Source organism: Salmo salar, chromosome ssa19, assembly GCF_905237065.1.
Source record: "Salmo salar chromosome ssa19, Ssal_v3.1, whole genome shotgun sequence".
Lineage (NCBI taxonomy): Eukaryota > Metazoa > Chordata > Actinopteri > Salmoniformes > Salmonidae > Salmo > Salmo salar.
In genome coordinates this window covers 65,676,512-65,689,744 of record NC_059460.1, presented here as the reverse complement: position 1 = coordinate 65,689,744, position 13,233 = coordinate 65,676,512, and the positions used below count along the sequence as shown (strand labels likewise).

The following is a 13,233-nucleotide window of genomic DNA, read 5'->3' as shown; positions in this document are numbered from 1 at the left end:
TGTTATGTCATAATTACGTAAAATTCTGGCAAATTAGTTCGCAACGAGCCAGGCAGCCCAAACTGTTGCATATACCCTGACTGCGTGCAATGAACGCAAGAGAAGTGACACAATTTCATGTTAGCAGGCAATATTAACTAAATATGCAGGTTTAAAAATATATACTTTTGTATTGATTTTAAAGAAAGGCATTGATGTTTATGGTTAGGTACATTGGTGCAACGACAGTGCTTTTTTCGCAAATGCGCTTGTTAAATCAACACCCGTTTGTCGAAGTAGGGTGTGATTCAATGAGAAATTAACAGGCACCGCATTGATTATATGCAACGCAGGACACATTAGATAAACTAGTAATATCATCAACCATGTGTAGTTAACTAGTGATTATGTTAAAATTGATAGTTTTTTATAAGATAAGTTTAATGCTAGTTAGCAACTTACCTTGGCTTCTTGCTGCCCTCGCATAACAGGTAGTCAGCCTGCCATGCAGGCTCCTCGTGGAGTGCAATGTAAGGCAGGTGGTTAGTGCGTTGGACTAGTAACCGGAAGGTTGCAAAAACGAATCCCCGAATCCCCCCTGAACAAGGCAGTTAACCCCCGTTCCTAGGCCGTCATTGAAAATAAGAATGTATTCTTAATCTGACTTGCCTAGTTAAATAAAGGTGTAAAAAAAAGAATTATTATTATTTATTTATTTTAATCGGCAAATCGGTGGCCAAAAATACAGATTACCGATTGTTATGAAAACTTGAAATCGGCCCTAATTAATAGGCCATTCCGAATAATCGGTCGACCTCTAGTCCTGATGTGGCAATGTCAAATGGCTGTGGGCTACACTAGCTGTGGGCTACACTAGTTCATTTAGCTGACAAGATTTGCTTATAATTCCATGGCATTATTTTATATTATTTTTTTATTTTATAGTATGAAGAATACAATTGAACAGATAATATAAATATTTTCTCCAAACAATTTGAGGGAGCGCACACATGCAGCTATTCTATGTTGAGTGGTTAACAAAGAAATAGGTACTTTTATATGCTTAATTTAGAGTTATTAATGTAACTTTAGTTGTTCTACAAACATTTGGCTATATGTTTTGATGTTTAATACATTGTAAGGCTGCATGGTGAGACTAATGATGATTTGAAGAAAGTCGCTTGAAAGGCATGAGCTCTGCTTTGTTTTTTTTTTTGGCGCATGCTTTACACACTCCAAAAGTCTCATTCACAATTTGACAAGCATTTGATAATGCCTCGAATTTTATGGCGGCATCCCCTTTGTGGCTGTAATACACGCAAAAAAAATCCCTGCAATTTGCGGCCCGAAGTGCTGTGTTGTGCCCTTCTCCCTGAGTGTGCTGCGCAATCTGAAGCGTCTCTCACTCACACGGCTCTCCATCACGTGATCAGGTCTTTCTCACAGACTACAAGTTAAGACAGACACATCGGAGACACAACTGCGCGTGTCCTTATTCAATTCCAAGGTGCATATTGAAGATATTGGAAGATCTGTCCACATTTACTTTTCGTCAGCCAAGAAGATGTTTAGGCCTAACGAACAGCAAAAGCACTAGCCTATGTCAATCTACTATACCCCATAGTACAAACGTTGACCTGTTCTATTCTGTGCGAGAAATACATTTTCCAAACATAGTCTGGGACAGTTGTGGGATGTGATAGATCCCAAGTGAATACAACCACTAGCATCAAAAGAACAGATCAGAAAGTTTAGCTTAAAATTTTTATAAACTATTAGGCTATTTCTTTACATTATAAGCACAGCAATGCAAACATGGTAGTAGTCTATAAGCACAAATATTCCATTAGAGGAAAACACCATTATCAAAAGTGACCACAAATGCATGTAATGCTTTTATTATAGAGGTGTATTTTATAGTGATCTTCCCCAAACTAGAAATTCACGCGCTGCTTATGTATGCCAGTTAGGCTCTACATCGTAAAGTAGATTAATGGGCTTAATTTTAAGAAGTTATTTGGTCACTTTAGTTGTGATACAAACCTTATTAAAACATATAGGCCTATGGGCTAGGCTACATGAGGTGTGCGACTATGATTCCAACAAAAAGGCATTGTTTCTTATGCTGGGCATCATTCACAACTGTTAATATGTCATTCACAAGTGATAGGATAATATTGTCACCCATCAGACTATTATTGATTTAAATCTTGTCTTTCCATTTACTAAATAATATATGTGTAAAATTTGTTTTGATTTAGAATTGACCATTATCATGCACCTGTATCGAAACAGGGGCAGCGGGAAAAAATACATGTCATCTATGCATTTAAATAGCGAATGGAGGACGCTTTTCCCCACAGTTTATTTTCATGCCAGCCAGGTAGGCTGTTCTCCTGTTGTAAATATAATAATGTGCTTAATATTAGGAAAGTTGAGAAATAAATATAGTAGGCCTAGCCTATAGAAAGTTGATGGGATCCTCCTCTTTTTAATAGATGCCATCACTCTGTTTTCTCCCGCAATTGCATAGTCTATAGAAATGTTGCGCATCATGAGCTCATTGGGCTCTCGTATGGTGTTTGATTAGATTTTTGAATACATTTGCATTGATGTCAGAGTGATTAGAGGGACAGTATAGTGCTGAGTACCAGGGAGTTAGAAAGTTTGGTAGGCTACTAATGACCAGCAGCAGCATCAGAGCTCAGAGAAGTCTAATTATCGTGGTACTAAACGGTCATGTTGAATTTGACTGCCTTCATGACTCGTGACCTCCGATGTGGTGGTAATACAGTCATTGCAACAGCCCTATTTGTGATACTATTGATAATATTTTTCTGATACAGAAATACTTCCACAACTGTTGTACTGTGTCTCCACAACACTTTTGTAGTTATTATTTTGTGCAGAAAAACTATCCGTTGTACTTCAATTGTACAACGTGAGTGTGTACAGGGCCATCGTGTACAGGGCCATGATGTGTAACCCTTGATCCAAACAGATATAGTAGGATCAGAAAGTGTAAGTCAGGCCTATGATCTTTACAACCTTCAAAAAGAGGAGAGCGTTCTGACTCATGTCTGATAAATGCACCATGAGCGTGCATGGGAATAATAACCTTTTTTATCTCTGTTTATCCATAGGTTTTGATCTCACTAGAATGTATATTTGTTAAGGGTGAATTTTGGAATGTTGCTATATAGTAGAAATGTTGATAGACTATCAGTGTATTAATCTCAATAGTAATTTATTAATCTCAGTAATTGATTAAAACTTTGTTATGAACATTGGATCTTATTTTATTTTGAGTTTCACCTCTGATTTCCCTGGGCTGCCACAATGTACAGTATCATAGCATGATTCTGTTCATTCAAAACTTAATTCTGAAGTGGGTTGTATCAGCAGCATTCATAATGAAGTATATTTCTCATGTTGATTGATGTTACTGTTCTCTCTCAACTGCTATGTTTCAGGTGGTGGTGGTGATGAGGAGTACATCTACATGAACAAAGTCATTGTGACTGGGCAGGGTCAGGACAAAGCTGACAGAGGTGAGAGTTCAAAGGTTGTTTCCTACAAGGTGGAACCTGCTTGATGGTGTAGCACTCTGACTTGTTTGGTTCATACATTGTAAATTAGTATTATTGAGGCTTTACATACTTTCATAATCCAATATTTGAGGTGCGTTTAATTTAGCTTGAATTTTGCACTTTTGGTATTTGACCTACGTATTTGAACCCAGGTCTGGCTTTAACTCAAGTCACAGTCCTTCACAAATAAGAGTCACATAGAATCAAATTGCTTAATGTCAATCAATAAACCAAGTTTCGCTGTGAAAACCCAGAATTATGCACTTTAAACACAGTCACAGTCACAGTTGTTTTGTTGAGACTGTGCTCTTAAACCACTGGAAAATTGTGTTGCTGCTCATATCAGGTTCACCATCCAACCACAGGTTGTATGTGCTTGATAGGCTACATCACACTTTCCACAGGTGAGACTAAACAAAGTTTCCAACAGTAGCTGTCAGTGGTGTTTAGGAGTGTGAAAACAGCCTTTCCACACCATTCCCCCTCCCCCACACACACACTCATTTCCTGTGTATTTCTCATTAGTTCTCTCTTTGTCCCCCCTCTCCAACCCACCACCTGAGGCCAGTCATTTTGTTTGGACTGTGATAAAAAATGAGCAGACCGAACACTAGACTTAACACACATTAACCCCACTGAAGGCCAGTAAAAGCCACAGGCTTTCTTTTACGGCCACCCCAAGTACAAGGGTGTTCTCAGATCAAAAAGATGCAGTCCTCTTGTCATGCATCTAGACCATTTTCTTTATTTGAATGGAGGGGTTGGGCAGGGTGTTTATTATAACATAGACTAAAGACTGCATATGTATGGAAACATTGAGATCCTTTTTTTAATATTATGATTCTCTTAGGCCCTATTCTTCTTTGCTTTGGGGAATGACTATCTTCCTTTTGATGGCCATTGTTGATTTTCATCTAATGTCCTTCTTTTGTGTCAAAATGACCAGACAACACACCAGATGCCCTGGCCAATGGGAGAGCAGGAAAACATGTCCCCGCACCACAGAAGAGTCTTCCAGACTTGCCACCACCTAGAACAGTGAGTGATGTTCATTTATCTTACTACATCTTTCCAAATTACACCGAACATCCATGCTGGGACATCCATGAGTATTGAGAAATCGTTCTTTGCATATTGAACCATACAGACTTTATTGGGGTGTGCCGCAAGACTCCGTTTTGGCGCCTCTATCTTTTGATGATACATTTCAGTTATAGTATTATTTTTTTTTTTTACATAGAATATAATAAAACTTTTAAAAGTGATAATATCCACACCATGTGTTTTACCTTGTGTAGGACTACGATTAACATCAAATACTAACGTAACTCACTTGCTAGCATAACTGTTAAGCATCTTTGGCCTCGTCCATTTCTAGCCTGGTTTTTCTCACATTAATTTGGTCGTGGTAGCACAGCCATGTTTTTTCCCGTAACTATAAATCCCAGGCCTGCGGTACCATTATTAATCAAGGCTTTAATATGTGTTGTAATCACCCACAGAAACAGGTATTTTATCCTTCTAAGAGTGATAAAATGTGAAAATTTGTGTGGAAATGAGTGTGTGAGATTTGAGAGGAGTGATGTGTTTAATGTTGACTGGGGAGGCTAGGGGTCTACTGAATTAGCGCTGTGTGAGATTGGAAGGGTCACAGACAGACAGGAGGATGGGATTATAGCGTTCCGTTCTTTGAACTCCACACGTATGCACACACACACAGAGAGACACACCCAGCACTGTTTTCTTATTAGCAACATCTGCTGTTGCTGTGGTTTGAGAGCTGTTTTTGTGGCTGGATAGGACCTCAGTGATGTTTTTCCCCTTGTTCTCCATGAAAGAACAGATTTCCTCACACAGCTCAAACAATCTCTTCAGCACTTTGCCCCAACTTGGCCAACGCACCTCTGTGTGGTAGGGCACATCTTGATGTTCTGAATTAACCTCGTCAAGAAATGACTGAAACAGTCAACTTTAGCCCTGATGAAGTTTACTGTTTTTGTTATAGTTCCGTCCTTAGTACTTTACCACAAAGTGCCTCCTGATGTATAATACAGTAATATGTTGTCAGCTCGTCGGGGTAATTCTCCTCCTGCATCTTCTCTCGCATCCTTCCAACCAATCCGCTCCTCCCACCGCACATATAAGGTTCCACATCTGTTGTCAGTCCAGTAAGTTTATCCCAGTCCAGTAAGTTTATCCCATTCGCTTTTTCAGCGAGCTGCTCTTGTAGATCGGTGGCTAGCTCATCCACGCAATCTGCCACTGTATTTCTCCTAAGGCTGACATTTGCAGATGCTTGCGTTTTATCCGGGCACACTACTTTGCTAACTTTATCCATGCACTGCTTCAGAAAATCACCTTTAGTGTATGGTCAGCCTGATTTAGCCATTTCATTCTAGGTAGAATCTGGCCTTTACTGCTACATCACTCTGTGATTTTGGCTTTAAAAACATAGTCTGCTGTTGTACAAGGCCCTTATTTAACTCTGCCACTTTCTGTAGCCTATGATGTCTATTCAAGTCACAGTGTTTTGTCCCATAATTGCACCTTATGTTAAATTCTTTCATTACGGCCACAGTCTTTTGGCAAACGATGGTCCACAAACAAGTACTCGATCTCCCAACTGTCGTGAAATTCCCTGCCTTCGCAGTCAACTTACCTTCTTTTTGCAATTTTCTGGCTGGCTGGCTAGCTAGTTATTTTTGATGAAAACAGTTGGGCTGCTGCTGAACTGTTAGTGAAAATATGATACAACCCACTGGCTGTCTCGTGGCTGTGTACGCTCTTAGAACGGATTATTTGCAGAGGGATAGGGTTTTACCAAGAACCGTTTTCATCTGAAGAAACCTTTTTGGAAGAAAGGGTTATTTGAAGATTCTTTGGAAGGCAAGAGGGGTTCTACATAGAACCCTTCTGAATAAGAGTGTTTAATTGCTGTGTTTTATTGTTTAATTGCTATATTGTAATTATTTCGCCACTATGGCCTATTTATTGCCTTACCTCCCTTATCCTACCTCATTTGCACACACTGTATATAGACTTTTTCTATTTTATTATAGACTGTATGTTTGTTTATTCCATGTGTAACTCTGTGTTGTTGTTTGTGTTGCACTGCTTTGCTTTATCTTGGCCAGGTCACAGTTGTAAATGAGAACTTGTTCTCAACTAGCCTACCTGGTTAAATAATGGTAAAATAAAAAAGAATATGCTTTTTTTATTGTAATTATTTCAATTTATTTTAGAGTTTACCTCAGTGTTTTAACTTTAACATGAGGATTTTGAGGAATCTGATAAGTCTAAAAAGATAGGTGTGTGGGAATATTTGTGCATGTATCTGGTTTTCCCTTAAGTCCATTTAACATATACAGTACTGAAATAGAAATCATGACAAAGATATTAACTGTCTTTCAAATGTTGTGATTTTATTCAGAAGAGAGAATGCGTGAACCAGCAGTGTACCATACAGGGCTGCGTGAACCAGCAGTGTACCATACAGGGCTGCGTGAACCAGCAGTGTATGGTACACTGCAAATTGGCCAGTTTTACCTAGGGTTTACCTTGACAAAACAAAGGAGCTAATCGTGGACTTCCGGAAACAGCAAAGGGAGCACACCCCTATCCACATTGACGGGACTGCAGTGGAGCAGGTGGAAAGCTTCAAGTTCCTCGCCGTACACATCACTGACGATCTGAAATGGTCCACCCACACAGACAGTGTGGTGAAGAAGGTGCAACAGCGCCTCTTCAACCTTAGGAGGCTGAAGAAATTTGGCTTGGCACCGAAAACCCTCACACACTTTTACAGATGCACAATTGAGAGCATCCTGTTGGGCGGTATCACCGCCTGGTACGGTAACTGCACCGCCCGCAACCGCAGGGCTCTCCAGAGGGTAGTGCAGTCTGCCCGAAGCATCACTGGGGGAAAACTACCTGACCTACAAAACACATACAACACCCGGTATCACAGGAAGGCCAAAAAGTTAATCAAGGACAACAACCACCCGAGCCACTGCCTGTTCACCCCGCTGTCATCCGGAAGGCGAGGTCAGTACAGGTGCATCAAAGCTGGGACCGAGAGACTGAAAAACAGCTTCCTAAAAAGTGTTAAACAAATCTAAACATTTGAGATTCTTCAAAGTAGCCACCCTTTCCTTGATGACAGCTTTGCACACTCATGGCATTCTCTCAACCAGCTTCACCTGGAATGCTTTTCCAACAATCTTTAAAACCTCTTAAGGATCGGCCCCTTTTTTTAAATTTTCACCTAAAATGTCATACCCAAATCTAATTGCCTGTAGCTCAGGTCTTGAAGCAAGGATATGAATATTCTTGGTACCATTTGAAAGAAAACACTTTGCAGTTTGTGGAAATGTGAAAGGAATGTAGCAGAATATCGCACATTAGATCTGGTAAAAGATAATACAAAGAAATAACTTTTTTTTAATTATTTTTTTGTACCATCTTTGAAATGCAAGAGAAAGGCCATAATGTATTATTCCAGCTCAGGTGCAATTTAGATTTTGGCCACTAGATGGCAGCAGTGTATGTGCAAAGCTTCAGACGGATCCAATGAACCATTGCATTTATGTTCAAAATTTTGTATCAAGACTGGCCAAATGTGCCTAATTTGTTTACAAATAACTTTTCATGTTCACAACTGTGCACTCTCCTCAAACAATATGACATTATTTCATTGTAATAGCTACTGTAAATTGGACAGTGCAGTTAGATTAACAAGAAATGTAGCTTTCTGACAATATCAGATATGTCTATATCCTGGGAAATCTTCTTGTTACTTACAACCTCATGCTAATCGCATTAGAATACTTTAGCTCAACCGTCCCGCAGGGGACCCACCAATCCTGAAGAAGTTTTAAGGAGTTCCCACATATGCTGAGCACTTCTTGGCTGCTTTTCCTCCACTCTGCGGTCCAAGTCATCCCAAACCATCTCAATTGGGTTGAAGTCGGGTGATTGTGGAGGCCAGGTCATCTGATGCAGCACTCCATCACTCGCAAACCAAATGGGATGGAGTATCACTGCAGAATGCTGTGGAGGCTATGCTGGTTAAGTGTGCCTTGAATTCTAAATAAATCACTGACAGTGTCACCAGCAAAGCACCCCTACACCATCACACCACCTCCTCCATGCTTCACTGTGGGAACAACACGTGCAGAGATCATCCGCTCACCTACTCTGCGTCTCACAAAGACAAATCTCAAATTTGGACTAATCAGACCAAAGGACAGATTTGCACCTGGTAATGTCCATTGCTCATGTTTCTTGGCCCAAGCAAGTCTCTTCTTCTTATTGCTGTCCTTAAGTAGTGGTTTCTTTGTAGCAATTTGACCATGAAGGCCTTATTCACACAGTCTCCTCTGAACAGTTGATGTTGAGATGTGTCTGTTACTTGAACTCTGTGAACCATTTATTTTGCCTTCAGTTTCTGAGGCTGGTAACTCTAATGAACTTATCATCTGCAGCAGATGTATCTCTGGTTCTTCCTTTCCTGTGGCGGTCCTCATGAGAGCCAGTTTCATCGTAGCACTTGACGTTTTTTGTGACTGCACTTGAAGAAACGTTCAAAGTTCTTCAAATGTTCCGCATTGACTGACCTTCATGTCTTAAAGTAATGATGGACTGTGGTTTCTCTTTGCTTATTTGAGCTGTTCTTGCCATAATATGGACTTGGTCTTTTACTAAATAGGGCTAGCTTCTGTATACCATCCCTACATTGTCACAACACAACTGATTTGTCTCAAACACATTAAGAATGAATGAAATTCCACAAATTAACTTTTAACAAGGCACACCTGTTAATTGAAATGCATTCCAGGTGACTACCTCATGAAGCTGGTTGAGAGAATGCCAAGATTGTGCAAGGCTGTCATCAAGGCAAAGGGTGGCTACTTTGAAGAACCTCAAATATAAAATATATTTTGATTTGTTTAACACTTTTTTGGTTAATACATGATTCCATATGTGCTATTTCATAGTTTTGATGTCTTCACTGTTATTCTACAATGTAGAAAATAATAGCAAGAAAGAAAAACCCTCGAATGAGTAGGTGTGTCCAAACTTTTAACTGGTCCTGTAAAAAATTGTATACTTAAAATTCAAAATCAAATAGCTAAATGATCCTTGGTATGACTTTCTTAAAACAACTCCATATAGCTTAGTAGAACCCCCCGTTTAGACAGGGCTTATGTGTTAAAAGGTAGGTTATTTTTCATAAGAATTTCCACACCTCTACTTCTGTAAATTATGAGAAAATAACTTGTCCAAACCCCCCTTGTTGCAATTTCAGATGCTCCTTATCCAAATGAATTTCTTGCAACAGACCAATATCAATATAGATGTTTTTAAGAGTACTTCTTTCCTCAAGTGCCTTTATTTTAGTGTCCATTGATGTAGCCGAGGTTTCCATAGTAACAATTCTTCCTTCCGCCTTATCAACATACTTGACAACCTGTAGTTCGGCTGAATGGCCTAATATTGCTTCCAAGACAGTTGCTATCTTTGACATCAATCACCTTAATAATGTTGTCAGTCATCTTTTGGATCACTTGATCCATTGTGCCTGGATCAACAATTCTGTTATCCTCGCTAGCTAGCTCATCCTGCACATCTACAGTCGTGGCCAAAAGTTTTGAGAATGACACAAATATTAATTTCCACAGAGTTTGCTTCTTCAGTGTCTTTAGATATTTCTGTCAGATGTTACTATGGAATACTGAAGTATAATTACAAGCATTTCATAAGTGTCAAAGGCTTTTATTGACAATTACATGAATTTTATGCAAAGAATCAATATTTGTAGTGTTGACCCTTCTTTTTCAAGACCTCTGCAATCCACCCTGGCATGCTGTCAATTAACATCCTGACTGATGGCAGCCCATTCTTGCATAATCAATGCTTGGAGTTTGTCAGAATTTGTGGGTTTTTGTTTGTCCACCCGCCTCTTGAGGATTGACCACAAGTTCTCAATGGGATTAAGGTCTGGGGAGTTTCCTGGCCATGGACCCAAAATATCGATGTTTTGTTCCCCGAGCCACTTAGTTATCACTTTTGCCTTATGGCAAGGTGCTCCATCATGCTGGAAAAGGCATTGTTCGTCACCAAACTGTTCCTGGATGGTTGGGAGAAGTTGCTCTCGGAGGATGTGTTGGTACCATTCTTTATTCATGGCTGTGTTCTTAGGCAAAATTGTGAGTGAGCCCACTCCCTTGGCTGAGAAGCAACCTCACACATGAATGGTCTCAGGATGCTTTACTGTTGGCATGACACAGGACTGATGGTAGTGCTCACCTTGTCTTCTCCGGATAAGCTTTTTTCCGGATGCCCCAAACAATCAGAAAGGGGATTCATCAGAGAAAATGACTTTACCCCAGTCCTCAGCAGTCCAATCCCTGTACCTTTTGCAGAATATCAGTCTGTCCCTGATGTTTTTCCTGGAGAGAAGTGGTTTCTTTCTGCCCTTCTTGACACCAGGCCATCCTGCAAAAGTCTTTGCCTCTCTGTGCGTGCAGATGCACTCACACCTGCCTGCTGCCATTCCTGAGCAAGCTCTGTACTGGTGGTGCCCCGATCCCGCAGCTGAATCAACTTTAGGAGACGGTCCTGGAGCTTGCTGGACTTTCTTGGGCGCCCTGAAGCCTTCTTCACAACAATTGAACCGCTCTCCTTGAAGTTCTTGATGATCCAATAAATGGTTGATTTAGGGGCAATCATATTGGCAGCAATATCCTTGCCTGTGAAGCCCTTTTTGTGCAAAGCAATGGTGACGGCACGTGTTTCCTTGCAGGTAACCATGGTAGACAGAGGAAGAACAATGATTCCAAGCACCACTTTCCTTTTGAAGCTTCCAGTCTGTTAGTCAAACTCAATCAGCATGACAGAGTGATCTCCAGTCTTGTCCTCGTCAACACTCACACCTGTGTTATTAACCAGAGAATCACTGACATGATGTCAGCTGGTCCTTTTGTGGCAGGGCTGAAATACAGTGGAAAAGATTTTGGGGGATTCAGTTAATTTGCATGGCAAAGAGGAACTTTGCAATTCATCTGATCACTCTTCATAACATTCTGGAGTATATGCAAATTGCCATCATACAAACTGAGGCAGCAGACTTTGTGAAAATTAATATTTGTGTCATTCTCAGAACTTTTGGCCATGACTGTACAGGGGTGGTGGTTTTGGTCAAGTTCTTAGTAGTTCTACCAGGCATGTTGACGGAAACCTTTGAGAAATAATCATCAAGACCCGTAGAGTAACTTATGTCACAAATTGTACTACTTTTTCAAGCTCAGAAATGAATATATAGAGATAAATTAACAAATGCCACAGGAGCTCACTGAAACACGGTGTTCACTCTACGGCACCATTTTGTCCCTCCAAGAGAAGACCGGTTTAATGTTAAAAAAGGTTATCTTACTTAGAAAATAGTCCTGATCATATAGGCCTAGACGATATTCAAAACAACTAACAACACACTGAATTCATACATTTTAGGTAATTCTAATTGTAAAGTCATGTCTTTCTACTCAATACCAAAACTCATTTTACCAGTCGTTAAAGTATTCAATAACGTCTGTAGCCATGAAGTGCTTTGAAAGGCTGGTCATGGCTCACTTCAACACCATTATCCCAGAAACCCTAGACCCACTCCAATTTGCATACCGCCCCAACAGATTCACAGATGATGCAATCTCTATTGCACTCCACACTGCTCTTTCACACCTGGACCAAAAGGAACACCTATGTGAGAATGCTATTCATAGACTACAGCTCAGCCTTCAACACCATAGTGTCCTCAAAGCTCATCACTGAGCTAAGGACCCTGGGACTAAACACCTTTCTCTGCAACTGGATCCTGGACTTCCTGACGGGCTGACCATGTGGTGCAAGGACAACAACCTATCCCTCAACTTGATCAAGATAAAGAAGATGATTGTGGACTACAGGAAAAGGAGGACCGAGCACACCACTGTTCTCATCGACAGGGTTGTAGTGGAGCAGGTTGAGAGCTTCAAGTTCCTTGGTGTCCACATCACCACATCCAAACTAACATGGTCCAAGCACATCAAGACAGTTGTGAAGAGGGCACGACAAAACCTATTCCCCCTCAGAAGACAGGAAAGATTTGGCGTGGGTCCTCAGATCTTCAAAAGGTTCTACAGCTGCACCATCGAGAGCATCCTGACGGGTTGCATCACTGCCTGGTATGGCAACTGCTCGGCCTTCGACCGCAAGGCACTACAGAGGGTAGTGCGTACGGTCCAGTACATCACCGAGGTCAAGCTTCCTGCCATCCAGGACCTCTATACCAGGCGGTGTCAGAGGAAGGCCCTAAAAATTGTCAAAGACTCCAGCCACCTTAGTCATAGACTGTTCTCTCTGCTACCGCACGGCAAGTGGAACCGGAGCACCAAGTCTAGGTCCAAAAGACTTCTTAACAGCTTCTACCCCCAAGCCATAAGATTCCTGAACAGCTAATCAAATTGCTACTTAGACTATTTGCATTGCCTCCTTCCTTCTTTTATACTGCTGCTACTCTCTGTTTATTATCTATGCATAGTCACTTTAACTCTACCTACATGTACATATTACCTCAATTACCTCGACTAACCGGTACCCTCGCACATTGAGTCTGTACCGATACCCC

The 13,233-nt window shown here is 40.7% G+C and overlaps 1 protein-coding gene across 2 annotated transcripts in view; it reads left to right on the top strand.

Moving 5' to 3' along the window:
- Window positions 1–13,233, top strand: part of afap1l2 (actin filament associated protein 1-like 2) — a 173,941-nt gene that overhangs the window by 69,872 nt on the left and 90,836 nt on the right. For both annotated transcript variants that reach the window (XM_045702610.1, XM_014159299.2), the window contains exons 3-4: window positions 3,453–3,530; window positions 4,516–4,607. In XM_045702610.1, the coding sequence (XP_045558566.1) occupies window positions 3,453–3,530; window positions 4,516–4,607 (170 nt within the window). The remainder of the gene's footprint in view (window positions 1–3,452; window positions 3,531–4,515; window positions 4,608–13,233) is intronic.